Genomic DNA, 20,503 nt, shown 5'->3' with positions numbered 1-20,503 from the left:
ATTTTCTCACCAACTGACAGAGGCTGTTGTGTTTATTAAAAGTTTACATTTATCCCAAAAGTAACTGGAGAGTTTTATGAAAGAAAAATATGGTGACGGCTATTAAGTAAAATGATAACATCTGGCTGAGCTACAGATCAATAAAGGCTGGGAGAATACTGTGGTATAATGTTACTCATGTGGAAATCACAAAGGCTGGTGTTCTGCATACACGGCACTAAGAATATATCTGAAGATGAAATGCTCTAGCAACATTACAGGCATTTCACAAGACTAATTAATATCATTCATTTCATAATATTAAGTAATATAAAAATACCTCTTTAGGTAATGGAATCTGGTTTAATTTGTGTTCTTTTGTGCCAGAAAAATATTTTGGTATCTATTAAAAATTCCTGGATATCTAGAATACAGAAAAAAAAAAAATTAACTGTCCTTAGACATACATGTACTTTGTATATATTAGATTAGATTTGCACTCATATCAAATATCCAATCTTCAAGTACTGAGATAAATGCTTTATATCCTTATTTGGCCCCCACTAAAATTAATGTGCATGTTTTGAATTATTCATATAAAACAGAAAACAAATCATTTTCCAAATGAAAATATAACCTGTACAGATTATGCCATTGGATCAAACATAATCAAGTTGTTAAAAAATATTAGTGCTGCTAATTTTTCTTCTCTCTTTCTCACCCTCCCCTCTCCTACTGCTCTTCAAAGACCATACTTGTTTTTTTACAGATTATGCCAGCACGAGGGGTTTCAGTTTTGTACCTGATCCTTTGCATTTCCAGATGGATACTTTATGCTTTTCAAATCCTGCTGAAATTTCTTTCTGCTCCTCTTGGAAGTAATGTGGGAATTCATGATGGAGATAAGGCCAAATTTGTGTATTGTTCAAATGAGCAGAATGCCTTCTTCTGGACAGGACAGAGCAGGAAAGGATATGATCTAATCACTGAGAGCATTCCCTGGGGAAAAGTATGCCTTGTGTACAGTAAGGCAGTTTCCAGAGAAAACAATTACAGAAATGTATGAAACAATAATGAAATTTGGGTGGGGGAGGATGGGAAGCAGGGAATCATAACAGAGCCTGTACAAAACTAGCTGTATTCCAGACCTTCTTACTCGGACTGTGCAGTATCGTTGGATAGTGAGTGAGTTGAAGGGAAAGAGGGAAGAGGAACAGGAGGGAGTTAGGGGAGCAGTAAGTTAAAGGTAATTTGAATACCTAGGACTGGAACAAATTTCAGCATCTAAGCTGTAGTCACTGCTGTAGAGGACTGAAATTATGGGGAAGGAATAAAGTAGCAGGATAAGAGAGAGATCCAACCCCAAACTTATGGATGCATTGCAGAAGTAGACATAAGTATAGGGGGCTTATAATAAAAAGATCTGCACAGAGTTTTCAGCAGTGTTGCAGAGGGCTGAAGTTGACATTATCAAACCATTTTTTTTTTTCCTGGAAAAACCAGGTGAATATCTGAGAAATTTTGGATGAGCTTATAGCTATCGTAATGTTACATAGAACCATAGAATCATTAAGGTTGGAAAAGACCCTTAGGATCATCGAGTCCAACCATCAACCCTACTCTACAAAGTTCTCCCCTACACCATATTCCGCAACACCACATCTAAACGACACTTAAACACATCCAGGGATGGTGACTCGACCACCTCCCTGGGCAGCCTATTCCAATGCCCAACCACTATTTCTGTGAAAAATTCCTTCCTAATGTTCAGTCTAAACCTACCCTGTTGGAGCTTGAGCCCATTCCCTCTCATTCTGTCACTAATTACCTGCGAGAAGGTAATACCTTCATAGCTCAGGTAGATTGTTTGGTTTACCCCTAATGTTTTTTTTTTAATTCTCTGTGTCTTCAGCAAAGCCAAGGAGGTTGCTTATAGCTGTATTACACATTGCTGCTTCTGTTTTCCCAGTTAAGTTTGGCCATCCTGAACTTTAAGGCTCTGACTTTCCTCTGTTGCACCATGCTTGCTAAAAACAAGGTTATTTTTGTACTTTTTCCATAAAGCTGAAACTTCATATGCACAACAGGCTTTCACGTGCTATAAAGAGAACATGTATTCTTTCTGTGTCTGCCTTTCACTGAAAAGCCTTTTGCGATGCACTTCTGAAATGCACCTTTTTTTGCCTTTCAATTCACACTGCTGGTGTAAACTCTGGTCTTTCCTGACAAAATTAAAGATATCCTTTATATGGAAGTAATGCAGTTGTGCAGAAATACAGGGTTGGTATTGGCAAACTGTAGCTGAAATTCTGTGGGAGATCAATAAAATTAATATGAAGTTTGGTTCCTGAGTAGTAAGCAAGTCTGGATATGAAGGTCTTGGCTACTAGGTAGCTTTGAAAGCAGTCAGGGAGGCTGATGTTTGTCAAGTAATTGTTGGATGTTATGCATTCAGTAAGCAGCTATTTTATGGAGGAAGTTTTAAATTACATTTTATGATAAGTTGTTAAAGGTTTATGGAAACAGCATGGCTAATTTTATACACATTATTTGGAGAGTATCATCACGGAAGCAATGAACGAACATAATTTCCTTTTCCAAGGGAAATGGTTGCTGCAGTACAGATAAGAGGTTACAATTATGATGACAAGCAATTGAAATGATTTGAGGAAAAATGTATTCAAACTTATATATTTCTGAAGTTTCTGGATTTTAAGTATGTGAACTGTGGAAGTACTTCCGAGCTTGCCTTTTCTCTGTAATTAGAAGCATGTTACATTGCTTCTGGTTGATAAGCCATTAGTTATTAGTATGGTGCTAAATTTGCCCTTGTACCAAACGACCCAAAGGGGAAAAGCTGTCTGTTTGATTACAATAATAATAGCTTTTAACAATTGGATTTACTTAGCTAGATGTTAATTGATCCACTTATAACCTTCTGCAAAAAGAGTTTGTGAATGTTACACAAGACTACAGGGAGCTGGAGGCAAAAATTAGACGACATCTGGTGAATTAAGGGTTATGAACTGCCAAGTTCTATTGAAGGAAAACTAAATTTCAAAAAGGTCTCAGTTAGTGCTGAACGTTATAAAGAATTATGCAAAATTTAATTGTGGATAGCGGTGTGAATCATCTCTTAAATGTATAGTTTCAGTTTTCATATTAGAAGGAAAATGCAGGTGGTCTGAAAAAATTAAGATCTGTTATAAATGAGAAGTTGGAGTTCATTCCTTATTTTCCATTGTTCTCTAGCTTTCCTTGGGGCTGAGGAGCAGAGAGATATCTGGAGGGTGTGCATGGTCATGAAATCAATAATTTAGAAACTTGAAGGAAAGAGATTTCTGTGTCCAATAATCTTTCAAGAAAACAAATGACTGATGCACTGAAATTTGGCAACTGGGATATCCCCAACCTTGTGTAAGGCGATAAATAACATTTTAAGTAGACAGCTATTTGCAATTTCACTTAAGCAGAACAGTATTTTTCACCTGAGATACAGTTTTCTGATCCTTTTCCCTTCCCCACAACCTTTCTATCTTATTTAACTGCAACCAATTTTGACTTGTCCCACTACAAGTACAAGAAAACTTAATCACTGTTAACTGCTGGCCTGTATATCTGTCAGGAGGGATATTCATTAAGCTATGGAAACAGAGCTAGATGGCTAGCACATGAGAAAAAAAAACAGCTTCTGCATGTATCTGGTTGAGTAGGCTCAAATATAATTCCCAGAGTGTTCCTCAGGCATGAGCATTATGTATTGCCAAGAAAAAAGTTACAAGGGAACTTAAAGTAAACAATTGCATTACATATGTCTGTAATTCTAAGTAGTATCAGCCACAGCTGTTGCAATAGCAACAGAAGAATTTACGTGGAGAGGGACTATTTTTCACCTGTTTATCATATGAGGATGCTTAAGCCTTCATGGGTAATATTTTCTTTGTATTTTCTGATATAAAGTAAAAACCAAAACTTTACAAAACTGAATTAGATGTCTATTATGGCATATCTGGTGCTACACTCTCAATACATATAGTATGGTTGAAATACCCTAGTTCAGAAAGTTTATAAACCCTGCTGTAATAAGTTTATAGTTTACAGTGACATTTTCTGAACCTCCATTTCTTCATGTTAGATGGGGCTGCTAGCTTTTCTAACCAGGCTTAATAATAGTGAATATTTAAAACTGTCTTATGTTAGTAGAGAATGGCAGCATTTGTTGCCATTTACATAATGAATGTCTAAAATTTCTCTCAGTTTCAGTGCTGGGTTCCCAAAAAAGACAAAAGCCATGCTAGGCACAGGGGTTGCAGCAGGATAAGGAAAGGTATGTTTCCACTTTAGAACACCTCAGACTCTGCCATAGCAACCTCCCCACTGATTACATCCCTGAAAATGCCTAATACCAGTTGTTACAGGAGACACTTGTAATACTGTGCCATGTGCTGAAGGTCTGATCCAACCAGGCACCCTGGATCATTGTTTCTTTTTGAACTTGATGTGAAGTGGTGGTGCTAATTGTATATCCAGTGTGTTGATAGACTGAAAATATAACAATTTAGTTTGCATATTACTATTAACATGACTAGTGATTAAATCAGTGTTGGAAACTGCTAGGGCAATGCTTTGTTACACCCTCAGTCTGCATGAGAACATGAGAAACTATGATGAGTTGGAAAAAACAACTGCAAACAATACTGTACAAACCAATTCTAGTCATATCTTTTGTGTAGTGTGTGTACAATTATATGCAATTTCTAGCGATGATCTTACTATTAGTTTCTCCAGAACAAGGAAAAAAAAATAAAAGAATGGGCAGATACTGGCTAAAGCATTTAGAAAAGAATTGCCCTTTGGCCATCCTTCTGTAAGTACTGTTCTTCCAGACTATTGATCCATATCTGTACTTATTTTGAGAAATCAGATTTTTATTTTTGGTGGAATACTTTCAGTGAAGTACTGCTCCATTGGAGCTGATGGTAAATTCTTACTGGCTTCAGTGAAATCAGGATTTAAGTGTAAGCCACATACTACAGCTGTCATTCACTTCCCTACAACTATAATTCAGGATCTGAAAACAAGACTACCTGAAGGGCCCTTGCTAAGGCTGTGGAAGGGTGATTTCCATTTTAAGTAAAAAATCATCTTACAAGGTCTTAAACTCCATTATCTTGTTTTATAACAAACAGTCCCATGTTGGAGTAATCAAGAATTATGGTACACACACATTTGTAGTGTTTAGTATCTTTAATTAGCATTTCTAAAAATACTTTTATTTGCAGTTATGTCTTTAAAATGATTTGTTAAAAAAATTTTATTCTAACTATACAGTTCTAATGTGATCTTCATTTCTGTGTTTGCTCTTGTCACTGATGTTGTTCATTACTAGCATTTGGAGATTTGGTGGTAAATCTGTAAATTCTACCATTCTTCACTTCTGTCTCAGCTGTAGGATCACTGTACCTTCTTAAAGACTTGCTTACACTTGACGCCACACACTCTTATTTCCTAGGAAAAGAAAATAATTAAAAAATACAACTTTTACATAGGACACATGCATTACATATTAATGTGTATGTCCAGCTTAATTTGAATCCACAACTGTCTATCAAAGTAGATTGGGTAGCTTGTACATATTTTAGTCTATTTTTAATCCTAACAGAAAACAGCTGGTTTGGGTTTGTTTTCTGGCCAAAGGTGGAGTAAGAGAAGTTATTTTGGAATCTCAGATCTTAAAGGGCCAAATATGTTCCCGATGCATTATTCTCTGTTTGCAGTATGTGCAACTGCTTAGGTCTTTGAAATGGGCATTCTCCGTTTTGGACACATAAAGAAGTTACTTGGAGATGGATTTGAATAACTAGTTCTGAATCTGTATGTTAATGACTGGCAGTTCAAAGCTACAAAACCAGAAATGCGCTGAAACCGCACTCTAGCATCACAATGACCATGGCTTGAAAAGGACTGGTAGCTGTGTACAGAAGATTTCATCTAGGTCTATAAAACATAGCACAACAGTTTGTTTTGAATGAACTTGATCATGTTGGATGTCTAATGCTGTTGACGGCTCTTAGTTTTCTGTAAGAGCTTTTTAAAAATCCCTCCTTGCTAGTCATTGGATCATACTGAACTGTGCATAAGCAGGTGCAATGATATTTACATCTTGGGCACTGATTTGTGAGGCCTACTGTTGTTTACCTAATCTCACTGAAGATGCAGTTTAATCTTCTCCATTACTGAAACCAAGTTAGACCTGAGAAGTGCACACACTATGTGTGAGGATGTGTGGAGGTATTGACTGGTTTTGGTGGAACAAGAAAAAGAGGTGGAACTTCTTAAGGAATATAAAGACAAAGGTTATGTATGACCTAGCAGCCAGGATGTACTTTCTATTTCAAGGTAAGACTTTTAATAAAGCTGTCAGAATATTTTGAGGAAACAGGAGGCAGAGTTTCCTGGTAAGTTATGTACATTTTCTTATGGGGGATTTTGATGAAATGACATATTAAGAAAACGCTTACACTGAGTCAATAGCATTATTGGCATACATTGCTAGTCCATAGTAAGAGAAAGTGCCTCATGATGAATTGATAAAACAAGCAGACTGATATAGTGATTTTAGTTAGGACCTGTTTTGTTCATTTCTATATAGGTAACTCAGAAGAAGGAGTACACAATAAGGGCTAAGAGATCTGCTGATAGTGACAAAAACCTACAGAGCAGAAGCAATCAATGCGATAGAAAAGGGCAATAAAACTCAAAAGGAAATGGAGAATGGTCAAATAAGTCACTCACATAAAACAGAATCTAAGGAGGAAAAAGGACTGCAAAGTCCAGACTGTAGAGTGAAATTGAGAAAATAGGAGGCGATAAACTACTAAAGGATGTGGTTCTACTCTCTACAGAACTGTGGAAAAAATTAAATTAACACTTGGCTCATTGTGTAAAGTTCAATAGGATCATAAAGCTATCGAAGTATCAATTTTTTAGAGGTAACTGCCCTTTGTATCAAAGGATTCTCAAGAGTACAGGACCCAGTAATATTAGCTGGTCACAAATAAGATGCTAAATGGGACTCTCTTACTGTATGTTTAATGGAGAGAATTACATTAACAAGGATTGAAAGAAATAAAGAGGATATTTTTTGAAGTTCATGAAATAAAGCAAGTGATAAAATTGAAATATTGGGGACTGGCCTCTAAAATACTTAGTTATTACCTTCTCATGAAGTAATTTTATACTAACTGGTGTGTACATGAGAGACAGGTTGTGATAAATTGTATAAGTGCCAATGAGCGCATGGATGCCTGTGTGAACTGGCAGGTATGACATGGAACTCTTCAAAACCTGAAAAAGCAGCCTCAGATCACTCAGATTAGCTTGGGGTACCTAAAGTGGCACTAGACACATATGTTTGAGCAACTGAATCTGAATTTATGACTTCTAAAAGCAAACTCTTGACAGGGCCAAGTATAGAAAGTAGTCTGGCCTGGAGGTCCATGGCTAGGTTGTATGGCTAGAGCATGAATCAGAAAAAAGATAGCAGAAATTAGGGCTAAAGAAATTGGTGTCGGGTATGGCAAATGGGAAGAGATGACTGCAGAGCTGGCAAGGGACAGAAACCAGGGTGCCAATACAGAGAAATCCAAGTGCAAGTAGTGCTGCTGATTCATGTATGTGCAGATAAGTGCACGTTATGTGTATGACTGAGCACAGCAAGGTGTAAGCTGAACTGCTAGGCCAGACCTTGTATGGCTAAACACAACCTGTCTGCCAGCAGAGAATCTGACAGGCTTGATACTTGGCCTCATGGCACCAGCTGAGGGTAGTGCTGGAATACTGTAGTGTGTTTGTGTACAGATAGAGAGAACACGTACACACAAAGGAAATTCTGGAGTCTCCTTTTTATTGCTTCCACCTTACCTTCAGTGAGCCCATGACCTCAGCTATAACATGATCGCTTACATAGTAAGTATCTCCCTACCTGTGTTATATCAAGTTTGTAGTCCAGATGGTAAGATCTGTCATATACCTTCCTTTTCCAAACTGGTTTCTGGGACTTCCAGTACTTCCTGAAAACTGTGTTTAGTAATAAGGGGTTTAGAGTACTTTTGCAAAGATTTCATAACTCTGATTTGAATATTTAGAGCACATCCATTTAGGCTGCTGAACAAACAGTGAATAGAAATGGAGGTTGGGTTTTATTATCTCAGCAGGAAGATTGCCTTATACCCACACTGATGAGAGAGTGAGGATGCTATAAAGAGCTATGTGAGAAAAGAATAGGCATCTCCTTTCAGGTCCTGTTAACTTAGAAAGATAAAAATGATGATCTGAAAGAACATGACATTTCAAAAACTTAATTGCTGTTTTAGTTCTCTAGGCTATAATGCCTAGAGAGGCAGTCTGGCCTATAATTATTTTAAAAGAACAATGGTGTGTTTTCCCCATATGGCTTATTATTGGATGCATAATTTCACCAGCTCCCATACTGTGTATTTCACAGGCTGTATGAAGGGCATTCTGTTAAATATCTTCCTCGGTGTCAACATTTCAAACTGCTATGTCTGGACAGACAGTTAACACAGAAAGAGTACTGCTTTGAAATCAGGCACTCTTTGTAAGGGACAGAAAAGCATAATGGCTCCAAATGAAAACATTGCTTTATAAACAACCCAAATGCTGCAACAATACATAACTATGTCAAAGTAACCCAAGATACTGCTGCATTACATCTAACCATTTTAATAGAGTGGCATTTAAAAACTGTTACATGATCTTACCAGGTGCATTTCATCTCCTTCAATCCACTGGGTCCAACCACGACCTTCTTTTTCTCCATTCTGTACACAAAGCAGCTTATCTCCATCCCAAGATACGGTGGTCTAGCAGAATAGATATGTTCAGTGTTATTGTAGTGTTCTCTGATATTATGATTAGTTTCCTTAAAGCAAAACTTCTCTCCAATATAATAAATGATTAATGTACCTCATAAGAATCATAATTGTAGAGTGTTGTAACACTTAGGATGATTACAAAATAAATAAGCTTAAATGGAAAGTCACTGCACAACTGTCTGCCAAAACCTGAAAGGATGAGATAAAACTGTTTAAATGCATAAAATTCATTGTGTAAGAGCAGACCCGTCTCTCCCTGCTGACAAATACAGCAGCAGAAGGGACGTGCAGCCTAACACTGTATTTGCAAAAGGAGCCAAAAACTTGAGATTCAGTTTGTTTTTTCCACCATAAGAAGGATTCCCCAGCTGCTCTACCTGAAAAAAGTACGCACCTACAGGCAGCTATGGATTAAAAAGGCTTCTAAATCTTGAGCTGTTTTTCTCCCATGTCTTAATCTGCCTTCAGGCATCAAGTAGAGTGGTTTGGAATTGTCAGCAAATTGGTAACTTCACCAGCATCCTGCTTTGTGTAACTGTAGCAGGAGAACTACTCCAGCCAGAACTGGTAGAATAAGAGTGAGAGTAAGGTGTTGCAGCATTCAACTTTTGTGAATATTGGTGCTGTCCTGAGTAGTTCAGTAAAACTTGATTCATAAAGCTACTTAAATGTATAAGGGTGTATCCTACAGCTTGTTAATCTGGTTAGTCTTTACTGACCATTTGCCTTTCATGTCTCCCTACGATAGAGAGAAGCAATACTCTGTAAAATAATTCAAGAGGGAAGGGGAAGAGCAGTGACAATTCGTGTTCTATTAGGATAGTTTAACATCAATATTAGCACATGACTTTTGTACCAGCTTGGCTGAAGTGAATCTGAGGACTAAATATGGAATTACAGTCGATGCAGTAAAAGTATTCAGCTACTGCCTGTACAAAGAGTCAAATATGGAGACAAGATGAATTCTGATGTATCATTAAAGGAAAACTTACTACATCCATCCTGTGTAGATTCTAAGAAAAGAAGGCAGCCTACATTTGTTATTCTGGGAACTAAAACCTGCTCAACACTCAAGAACTACACAACCCTATTTATTTAATTTGTGTATGTCACAAACAATTAATTCTTAAATGATAACCCTGATTGCCAATATCTTCAAATGTGTACAGCCAGCACTCTCTACCCCTGGGAAGCTTTAGACTAAACAAGCATGGAAAATGAATCACTAGAAAGGGTGCCAGCATAGATAATCATAGGGAAGGCATTGGTATGGATCCCATATAGTCTGCTTGCACCATATGAGGTCTCTGAAAGACAAAGTCACACGTCCTTGCTAAAAATTTCTCCGATTTGGAAAACACATTTACAAATTCCTCTGTTCTCTCTTGTAAAAAAATGTATTTAAACAAAGTAGCAGGTAACATTTTTAAAAAGCCATATCCTCTTAATGAACAAAATGCTAATGTAGGCAGGAACTTCACATTTGGGTAAAGCTTTAGTTAATGTTGTTATCATCATAGTCCATATTCTCTGTTTTGAATCTGTAGACATCCAGTTGGAGATAGAAGATAATAAATAATACTAGTCAAAGTGAAAAATGTTTAATTTTTAAGTTAACCTATCTAATCTGAGACTTTCTGATGAATCTAAAAAATGAATATATCAGAAAATGAACATTATTTCTACTGATGACTTGTAGATGTGAGGGATACTGTAAAATGTAGAATTTGTATATGCAACTTTGCTTAGTAAATGCATTTATTTGTATCCATGAGTATTAGCTCGGCATAGTTTAATCATTAGACTAGGTTAATAGTTAAATTTTGTGGGTTTGTATGTGAATTCAAAGGCATAATAAAGTAAGATTCAACTTTATTAGTACTATTAATGTTTAAAGTCAGTTGTGGAAGCTATTAGTTAATAATAATCACTAGTTAACTATACTTGAGAGCAACTGAGAAGTATTTGTAGCAGTGCAAGCAAATGTTAACTTCTTCAGCCTCCAAGGGGCTCCAAATCATTTCCTGAGATGAAACAATTTTTTTTCTCTGGCTTTCTTGTTTTTCCAGTCAAGATTAGATATCGCTTTTGGCAATTTGGCGATAACCACAAAAAGTATAATACCACAGGCCGTTGACCAAGCTTTTTTATCAGCTAATATTCTCAGTTATTATCTTCTGCCTTCCCTTTGAGAAACATAAATACTGAAGGGATGTGAGTAAACCATACAGTTTCTGATTTTTGTATGTGGCTGTTTTGCTATGAAGGTTATAAAGGACAGATTATATTGCAGGAGAACATAATGGTCTTTGTTAGCAGGACAACCACTTTATGACAGTAAGATTAATCAGCAGCATTTTTATCTTTTCTTTCTTTAGGTCAAACTATAATGTCTCATATAATAAAAGACACTAGTAATACAGAAGATAGAAACTTTTCTTTTGATTCAGATTGAAATAAGTTCTTCCACTCTCGCTATCTCCATTGAGACACACATGGAGCACTGGTTGAGGCTGGAGATGCTGTGGCTGTTATTTATGCACTGGCTGCTGCCAGAAGTCCACCCTTTACCAGCAGCTAAGATACAGCAATGCTTGCCTTAGAACATTTCCAAATATGAGTCAGAAGATAATAGTAATATTCCAAAAATACAACTGTAGGTCAAACATTGGTAAATATCATCTCTTTTGTTGCATATAGGAGCAGAGATTTAATTTTAAAGACTGGATCAGGATATCGCCCTTGTATAATTAGGAGTCAAGCAGCTGACTAGACTAGTAGGCAGTTCTGTACAAACCTTTAGTTGCTGTTGTTTTCCTCTCCCGGCACACACTCACGATCAAGACAAAGAAATGCTTTACCTTTTATATAAAGCAACTTGTCTTAAAAAATTTGGCTTTTATAATTAACCTTGTTGGCCACTGCAATGATAATAATATTACCTAAGGTTTCCCTGAATATAAAGACTGAGCTACTGTCTTCTATCTGGAATGACTGAAATTTCTGGGCCAGGGTTTGGTGAGCACAGCATTCTGTAGCTTTGTAGTCACTACCGATGCCCTTCTGTGTAGAAGGCATGCTGCACACTGCTACCAGCAGGGCTACAACCACCTTCAGGGGTTTCATCTCTGTAACTCCTTTTATCTCACCAAATCTGCATCTGGCAGGTTGGTGACAGACAGATGAACTACTGAGAAAACAACAAATCCAACAGAAAAATTAATGGTAGTATTCCTAGACCTTATCTCAAGATACTGTTGCTGGAAAAAGGCTATACATACTTAGCCATCCTGTAGCTAGGTTGAATAATAAAGTCTATACCAACCTTTCCTTCCCTTACTAACTTCAGTTCAACCTTAGAGAAGAAGCACTCATAACTCTAACCTCCCATTCCATCATTCCTGTTTTTTGCCACACATCAGCAGAAGTCCCAAAGTTAATTCGTAAGGAAACAGTTGGTAGTACGATACAAGTCATTTCTCAGCTGCTTGTGCGGCTGGCAGGTGTGATGGCTCATAATAGGTATTTAAAGCTACTGGCCTCCAAAATGCATTCATGCCATTACAAACTTGCTCAGATTGTTACTGAAAGACAAGTGGGTTCTAATGTGGGCATTCTGTACCTGACCGATAAGCTTACTGATGGTCACTGTCATCAAAAGATGAGACACTTCTAGAAGCAGTATTTTGCTCCTATGATTGTCAGCATCTCCACTGCTAGCAAAAGGGATTAGGATTGGATTGACAAATTTTAGATCAAAGGGTAAGCTGCTGTCAGATAGAATCAGACCTTAAACGTTCACATTCCTCATTTTGAATCCTTGCTCATAAGACCAATCAAGGAAAGCAATGACTAGAGACATGCTCCAGGGAGCAGGAAAGTAACTGTGCCAAAGCTCCAGACTACGCAGGTGGCAATATGGGGGAGCAGAAGTAGAATCAATATTTTGGACAGCATATAACGTTTTGCTTCTTAGCAATGGTGGATTTTTTTTTCTTATGAAATAAAACTGTATACAAATACTAGAAAAATAGGAAGACTTGTGTATATCCTATGCCAGAAAAAAAAAAAAAGTACAAAACAGCACATCCAATTCACTTTGTGCAAGGAACAGAATCAATTCTAAGACACTTACTGTTTAAATAGATGTGTATAATTGATTTATCTTCTGTCTATTTAGCAAGATGCAATTGTACATAATACTAATGGTTTGTCATTCAAAATTGGATTTGGTAAGTCTGGTTTTCAGCTTCCCAGCTGATTCTTTCTGATTGCACGTTCTGCATTCATAACTCTCTGAGCTTTTTAGGATTCACAAAAAGCTGAAAAAAAAGACCATCCAAAATCACGTCCCCTACAAAGCTATAGTGTGTTAGCAGCAGTTTTGTGAATAACTAGCTCAAGGCTTCTGATCAGTCTCAGGTTTTAGACATGAAGCCAACGCTGCAAATTTGAAGTTAATGACATCTTAAACTACACGGCAAAAAAATTTTAGAGTTCTTCTTTGATATCACCACACAAATGTGCTGAGCATGTCACTTACAGGTAATAAGCAGTAATGCCAAAAGGGCATGTGAAATAAGGCAGAAAAAAAGTAAACATTTCCTCTTTACTGAGGCTCAGAGACTGAATGAACCAGTTTTAGAGAGCCTGAGACAGCTGGAGCCTCAGAGAGGTTGACTGGAGGACTGTTCTTCCTCAGTTGTGGACAGCAGTTTGTAAAAGGTCAGGAGTATCAAAAAAAACCTACATGAAGATTACCTCCTTTAAATTAAACCCCCCCAAAAGTCAGAGATTATTCCAAAAAGGAGCTGGGGAATTTACAGCACTGCAGAGAGAGAGGGCACTAGATTTGAGAGGAGACTAGTATATACAAAAAGGCAATGACATAAAAACACCTCCCAACAACAGTCATTCGAGAAGAATGCTCGTTCCAGAGTATATGAAAAAATACTTACAAGACAAAAAGAAAAGGGCAGCATTTGAAGAGATAAAGAAACAAAACTGTTGAATCGGAGGGATCAAGTAAAGACATACTGCTGATCTTGCATCCTACCAGACAGGCACAATTTATTTTGAGTCTTCTCACCCTGTAGGGGATCCCTACAGAAATTCCAAGTATTGGAATGTTGTTTGTTGGTGGTTGTTTTTCTGGCAGCAAAATCTTGATTCCAATACCTACCCTAAACTAGATTAACAGCTGTGAATACCATTTGTGAACAGAGAAACACTGCCTAAATAGTTAAATAAGCTTCACGAGCCATGTGATTTCCTAACAGGGCTTTATTTTGACCTTGCAGCACTATAAATCAAGCAATGTTCAAAACAACTAAACTTCATTGCATTTTTCCTGAATACAAACTAGAGAGAAATCAGTTTCACAGTTTGTTATTTAAAACAGAGCTATGATCAGTTTCAAACAACTTACCTCCTTTCACTAGGATAGGGCACATGTAACTAGCACTGGTTTGTGTGACAAGGATTGGTCAGGCACCTATGAACAACCCTTATGTGGCTGTCTTAAACATTTAAGGAAGATACTTGATAACTATCAGGAAGTACCATACAAAGTATGAGGAAGATGTATGATAGATCTGATGAGGGAATTCGACAACTCCCAAAACCGCCTCTCACCCTACTCCACCCCAGCTAGTCTTACCTATAACTAAAAGTTATATTAGTTCAAATGACGGAACTCTAAACACTCATTTGATAACTTACCCATGGTTATGCTCTGCTTCTATTCTGTTTTGGTTAACTAAATGGTTAATATGTACAATTTCCCATCTTCAGTTTCAAATTCTTGCTGATAGATCTGTTTACCAGTCCCCAGTCACTGTCATTTCCTTTCCTGATTCAGTGTAAGGAGAAAATTACAATGCCAAAGAGCACAAGACTGAATTACTGAACCATCCTTCACTTGCTTAGCCAAATACTCAATTCTAATGCAACTAACCATGTTTTCAGTTATCCAAGAAAATCTGCTTTTCTATATTTAGAACATAGACTCTTCTTTGAATTTTTAAACAGATCACTTGCCCTTGTCAAAAGATAGATCGATTCTGGATAGTGTGCGTTAAAGCAATTCAGTTTAATTCAAATGCTTGAACAGCAGAGAAAAATTACAATGCAAAAACTTTCTCTGACTTTAGCAGCAAAATTATTAGAAAAGTAAAAATGTTAGGGAATCAATTTTTGCATCTGAGCTATCCCATTCTGAGTCTGGTTTGATTCACTGATTGCAAAGACTTGGAACGTGAAACTTCAGCCTTTCTTTCAATTAACTTTTTAATAAACATTTGACTGATGTACTAAACAAATACACTGTGAATGTACATAAGACTAACTTTGCTGCTTAGTGTCAGATCCTGCCCCGTTCTTATGTTTACCGGTACGTATTTCACATTGCAGATGCTTCCTCAGCTTCACCATTTATTACTGATGGTGAAAAAGGGAAGCAAAATTATCTGGTAATGAGTAGGACCATACTTTGGAAATGATTTTCAGTTAACCGTTGTTTCAATAGGGTTTTGCCTCTCTTGTGCCCAGTAATTTTTTTTCCACAGTAAAGTTTATGTGCATGAAACAAGGTCTTACACTTAGTACAATACCTGAGACACTCACTAAATTAATCACAACTAAAGATTATAGAATTTATCTTTAAAAGTGAGGAAATTTCATGATGAGACTGGAGCTTCGCTGAGAATGATGACAGCAGGATCAAATACTCAGTTTGGGAAATACCAAAGCCATAGTTATCCATTTAACTGTAAACTGCTGGTTTTGTACACTATACATCTGATATATGTCACCAATTAAAACCGTGAACAAACTTTTCAAACTAACAGAAACTTTATCACGTGGTCTGATTCAAACTTCACATTGTACGAGAAATAATGTAATACAATATTAATGTTCTAATATTCTTTCTACTCCGTCTAATGTCCACCTTATAGCATTTGCAAAGAATAAAATATGCTCCTGAATATTTAAACTTTTATTTTACCTTTGTAATTCAAACTGCCAAGTTTTCAACAACGCTAAATATTAAGTATGATTAAACTTGCAGAAACACATTTTACACAAAATTGCCAAGCTGAGAAACTCTTATTTAACTTTTACCAAGGAGATAAAATCTCTAGGGAAACGCTCCAGGAGCACAATAGCATTATGGAGCTAAGTGAATCCAGAGCTCTTGCCTGCATTTAAGAGATGAGGCTGTGCTACAGCTTGCTCCATACATGGTTTCAGTAATGCTTAGAAAGCATTGAGCATCAACTGTTGTCTTGGAAGTGCCTTGCGCTGTGATTAGTGATCTCTCCTGTGTCCACACATCTGTGTGGTCAATTATCCTAATCTCTGGTTTCACAGAACAGAAATTGCATCTTTAACTAAACTGGAACAGCTTTTGAGTTTCTTGAGATTCCAAAGTAGCACATTTTCATTTTCCAAAAGAAACAAAATCTTAAAGGAACTGAGGTCACCAATTGCTATACCTCTTAAGAAAACCAGAATAATCTAAAAACGTGTTGCATACAAGGAAGTGATAGTTAAAGGTCAAAAAAAGGACAAACTGAAACTGCTAAGGTTTATCCAGCTCAATTGACCCACTGTTCCAGAAAGTTCAAACAGGCTTCCAGGAGCAATCAACTACAAAAATGAAAAAATCCTAACTGAAATGAAGGAGGGGGCCTATAGTATCACAGAGTATCAATTCCTACTGTCAAACCTTTGACTTCTAACATAAGTATCTGCAAAACTTTTTAGCCTTTACTCATTACAGACAGTATCGATTTCGAATTACTGTAGTTACACTCTACCCTGACTCAAAGACGTGTTTTACAACTGAAATGTGAACACAATTTCAGTGAATTATACACGAGATCTAACCTGTTCACTGTGCTAATATTATTTTTACTGATACGTTAACTGTAGCTGGATGATATATTCTTCATTAAAAGAAAAATGATGTATACCTATTGAATGAATTACTTCTAAGGTTATTTCTTCTAGTCTCCTGATGATTGCTCTGCTATATAGATTAATGTTTAATGTGTAATTTATCTTATCCGTGTTACTTTGCACTTCTCATACATGAGCCACATGGATAAAATTTGCCCAGTGGTCTGCTCAGTCCACAATACAAATAATGATAATTGATTCACAATCTCTCCCATTACATAGGTTGACTATTAATGATTAAGCCATTTATGGTATGTTGTTTAACAAGGCACAGATGAGAAAAGGAAATACCAAGAATGATATTCAACCTTTGCTTTTATGGTGGTTTTGTCACACCACTCAGGGAGCGGTCCAGTATCTCTTGTATCACTCCATGACCCTTCTCTCACAAGACTCTTTCTGATCCATTGGAGTTATTTTTTTGCTTAACAACTGCAAGTTTTGCCTAACATTAAGATTATCAGATTTGGGCTGAAGTGGCTTCAGAAAGGCAGCTTCTTGCGCTGCTTTGCCTTTGAGAAAACTGAGGTCTCATGTAGAAAATAAATCCTTAATAGGAAACTTAATAAGTAGAGAACAAGTGATCAGTGACCTGAACCGTACAGCCGCAGATGGGATCTCTTGTTGGAGGCCATAAAGAGGCATGGGGTAAACCATTCTTAACAAAACAAAGTTAGTGACTACCCCTTGGGTTTTTTCGAAAAGGCAAGAAGATGCTTTCCTGCTTTCAAGGCTGAGTAAGCATTTTGTACTAAACTGTCAATAAAATGTTTAAGCAACCCTTGGAAGTAGGGTGAACTAGGTTCCACTCCAGATCAAATAGCTGATGTAGTGACTAGAATAAAATTTCTCTGATTTATTCTTTCTGGTTCAACATTTTGAATTCTTCCCTAACACTCAGCAAAATAGGGTAGAGAATTTTGGCCTGCTACAAATAATGAAATAGTCAGGCTATTTGTCCGGAAATTAAGAACTGTGTGTTAAATCTATCTAGCATTTCAAAAGCAAGACTAGGCAAGGGCCACATTTCCCTGTCTTCTGAATCTGATTTTTCAGCACACTGGTTGTCAGACACATTTTGCAAGAACTCATTGCAGGTACATGCTAGACAGCCTCAGAGCACAGTTACTTCTTTCTACCATGTATAGGATGTTGCAGTCCTCCTTTAGATGGACTTCAATGGTATTTGAGGACTTCGGGCATTTTTAGTGCTTAAGCAGATGTTTTGAACATTGCTATCTTTGATAGTAATTTAGCCACCTAAGTCTGTCCTTGGGTCCATAACTACTCAGTGGATCTGGTCCTCATCATACTGATTAAGAGCCTGCCAGCAATCAAAAATGTATTATGACATTGGGGCACTTTCCTATACACAAATACACATTGCTTTTCCCTTCTGTGAATTTTGTATTCTGCTTCTCTCACGCTTCTACCCTCTGTAACAAGGAATACAGAAGGATTAGTTGAGGCACTCACTAGCCACTCTCTTTTTCTGATCTTCATGATCTTTCCCTTTCCTGGTGCCACCAGAGCAAAAGCAAATTTGCATATCCTGTTAGAGAATAGTATCGGTTTTAAATGGCACTATCATTCTAAGAACAGAAAATTATTAATTCTCTTTTATGTAATTTCTCCTATATAATCCCTCTTGAGGTAATTTTCTTTTGCTTATCAACTTCACTGTAGAATATTGCAGGTGTCATGCTTTCAGACTCACAGGGAAGAACTTGGTATTCTCAAGTTTTTCTCCTGTTAATTGGTATTTATCAGTCCTAAGTTAGAAAATATTGTCTCTCTGGCAAGCAAAAAGAGCTCATAAGGCTCTCAGTGTTTGCTTATTGATTGCAGTAGGATTTGTTCCAGCAGGCTAATTAACGCATCTGCTCTAATAAATCCACCTGGGAAGGAAGGAGCACAGGAACGAGAACGAAAAGCTGCAATTTCTAAGCACTTGGCCAGTGTTACACAATAGTTCCTGACCCTGCAATCAGTGGATTTCCTTTACTGGAAAACATTACTCAGTGAAGAGTTTCTGAAAGTCTGAACCTAAACGTCTTTTTGACTAACAAATATCCCAGTATAACCGAGTGACATTTCACCAGAGTTACTATTCATTCACTTATAAAATTTTTTTCTGCTTCTGATTAATATTAGCATTCTTTTAACATAAAAGCAAGCTAAAAACTGTGTGCGCATCTTGGCAAACTGAGAAGTATAGAAATTATTTTAAGAGTAGCCATACAAAATGGTTAACAGATGTGGTCTGTGAAAGGCCTCAGATCCTTAATATTCTTTTTTTTTTTGGTCTGTTGTTACTGTTCTAATTCTTACCATGCATTTGCGATCATCCACCCCAGCCAAATCCTCCTCAAACTCCTTTCCTACATCAAATTCCATGATGTAGTTTCTAAAAGTGCTTAGCGTTTTAATGATCATATGATCCCCATTCTGAAGGATTTCTTTGTCAGGTTTTAGCAAGTTTGCTATTTTTCTTACAGCAACATTTACATCTGAAAAAGAGAAAGAATTATTTTAATCCAGAAAAGTCTACCACAAAAAGAAGCTTGTAGCTCTTGGGAGAACTAAAAGAAAGATAGATAAATAGATGTCCAGATCTTTCGAGCCAGCTTTCTCATCAGGAAAAAGTCCGCAGCCTAGTTATTTTAACTTAAGTTAATGTTTTGATTTTCTGATTATGTAGAATCCTAAAAAATACCATTTGTATTTGACAGCTAAAAGGCCTTCAATATTTCTATTGAAATACTAGCACTTCACATCAAATGCAAACACACAAAATCACATTGAGTACATTGTCTCTTTATTACACATACAAATTTTACTCTTTTCCAAATTATACTTGTTTTTTTAAGTTTGAAATCTGCCACTTACCTCTTCAAGCTATGTAGTTTAATCTCTGTTAATGTAAGCTTCAAGATGGTAAAAAGTAGAGGCTGCTTAAAACAAAACAATTTTGCGTAAGGCAATTCTTTAAAGTGCATTCCTGAAAAAATATCTCACAAAAATGATTTATGACTGTACAAGAAAAAATAGTCATGCAAGGACTAAGTCAGGTTGCATTTATTGATTACTTATTAAAGACATGAAGGGAACCTTACCGAGTGCTTTCAGATACTCCTCAAAATTGTCATTGCTGACCATTTTCCAGTAACCATTGAAATCTGCAGGCATCCCTACTTTAGATAATTCTCAAAATCAAAGTCTCAGAACAGCGTGTTGATTCTGCACCACTCAGGTCACTGCCTTTCTTTGTGGCGAGTTTGAGTTCTGGTTTCTTTTATCTCTTTTTTAGACCATGTAGCTATGCAAGTCCTTCTAATCCGATTATTGTTGAAGTGTTGCCTTTAAATCCTTCCACAAGGCTGAACCTCTGAGATTTCTAATGACAGCAGGATGACTTGATTTAACCAGAATGAAACATTCACCTTGTATGTAACTTCTGTAGGGGTATACTGATTATCTTGAGATCCATTTTAATCATATTACTCTTCATTTTTCATACTACTCAGAAAAAAAAACAACTTTTAAATAGCTTTAGGTTAGGGTATTAGCCAAAGTTATACAAGTACTTATCTTGGTTTTTGGTTTTGTTTTGTTTTGTAACTTCTGTAGGGGTATACTGATTATCTTGAGATCCATTTTAATCA

The 20,503-nt window shown here is 36.7% G+C and overlaps 1 protein-coding gene across 1 annotated transcript; it reads right to left on the bottom strand.

Annotated features, from left to right (window-relative positions):
• Positions 1-5,249: 5,249 nt before the first annotated feature.
• On the bottom strand, positions 5,250-20,446 carry RBP1 (retinol binding protein 1). The gene is made up of 4 exons (XM_014960670.1): positions 19,955-20,446; positions 19,170-19,348; positions 8,763-8,864; positions 5,250-5,487 (listed from the first exon to the last, which is right to left on the bottom strand). The coding sequence occupies exons 1-4, from the start codon at positions 20,025-20,027 to the stop codon at positions 5,434-5,436; spliced, it is 408 nt and encodes a 135-aa protein (XP_014816156.1). The 5' UTR covers positions 20,028-20,446; the 3' UTR covers positions 5,250-5,433.
• Positions 20,447-20,503: the final 57 nt, after the last annotated feature.

This window comes from Calidris pugnax, unplaced genomic scaffold (assembly GCF_001431845.1).
Source record: "Calidris pugnax isolate Ruff unplaced genomic scaffold, ASM143184v1 scaffold398, whole genome shotgun sequence".
NCBI lineage: Eukaryota > Metazoa > Chordata > Aves > Charadriiformes > Scolopacidae > Calidris > Calidris pugnax.
Note: the sequence above shows the minus strand (reverse complement) of the source record. Positions and strands in the feature narration are given on the sequence as shown.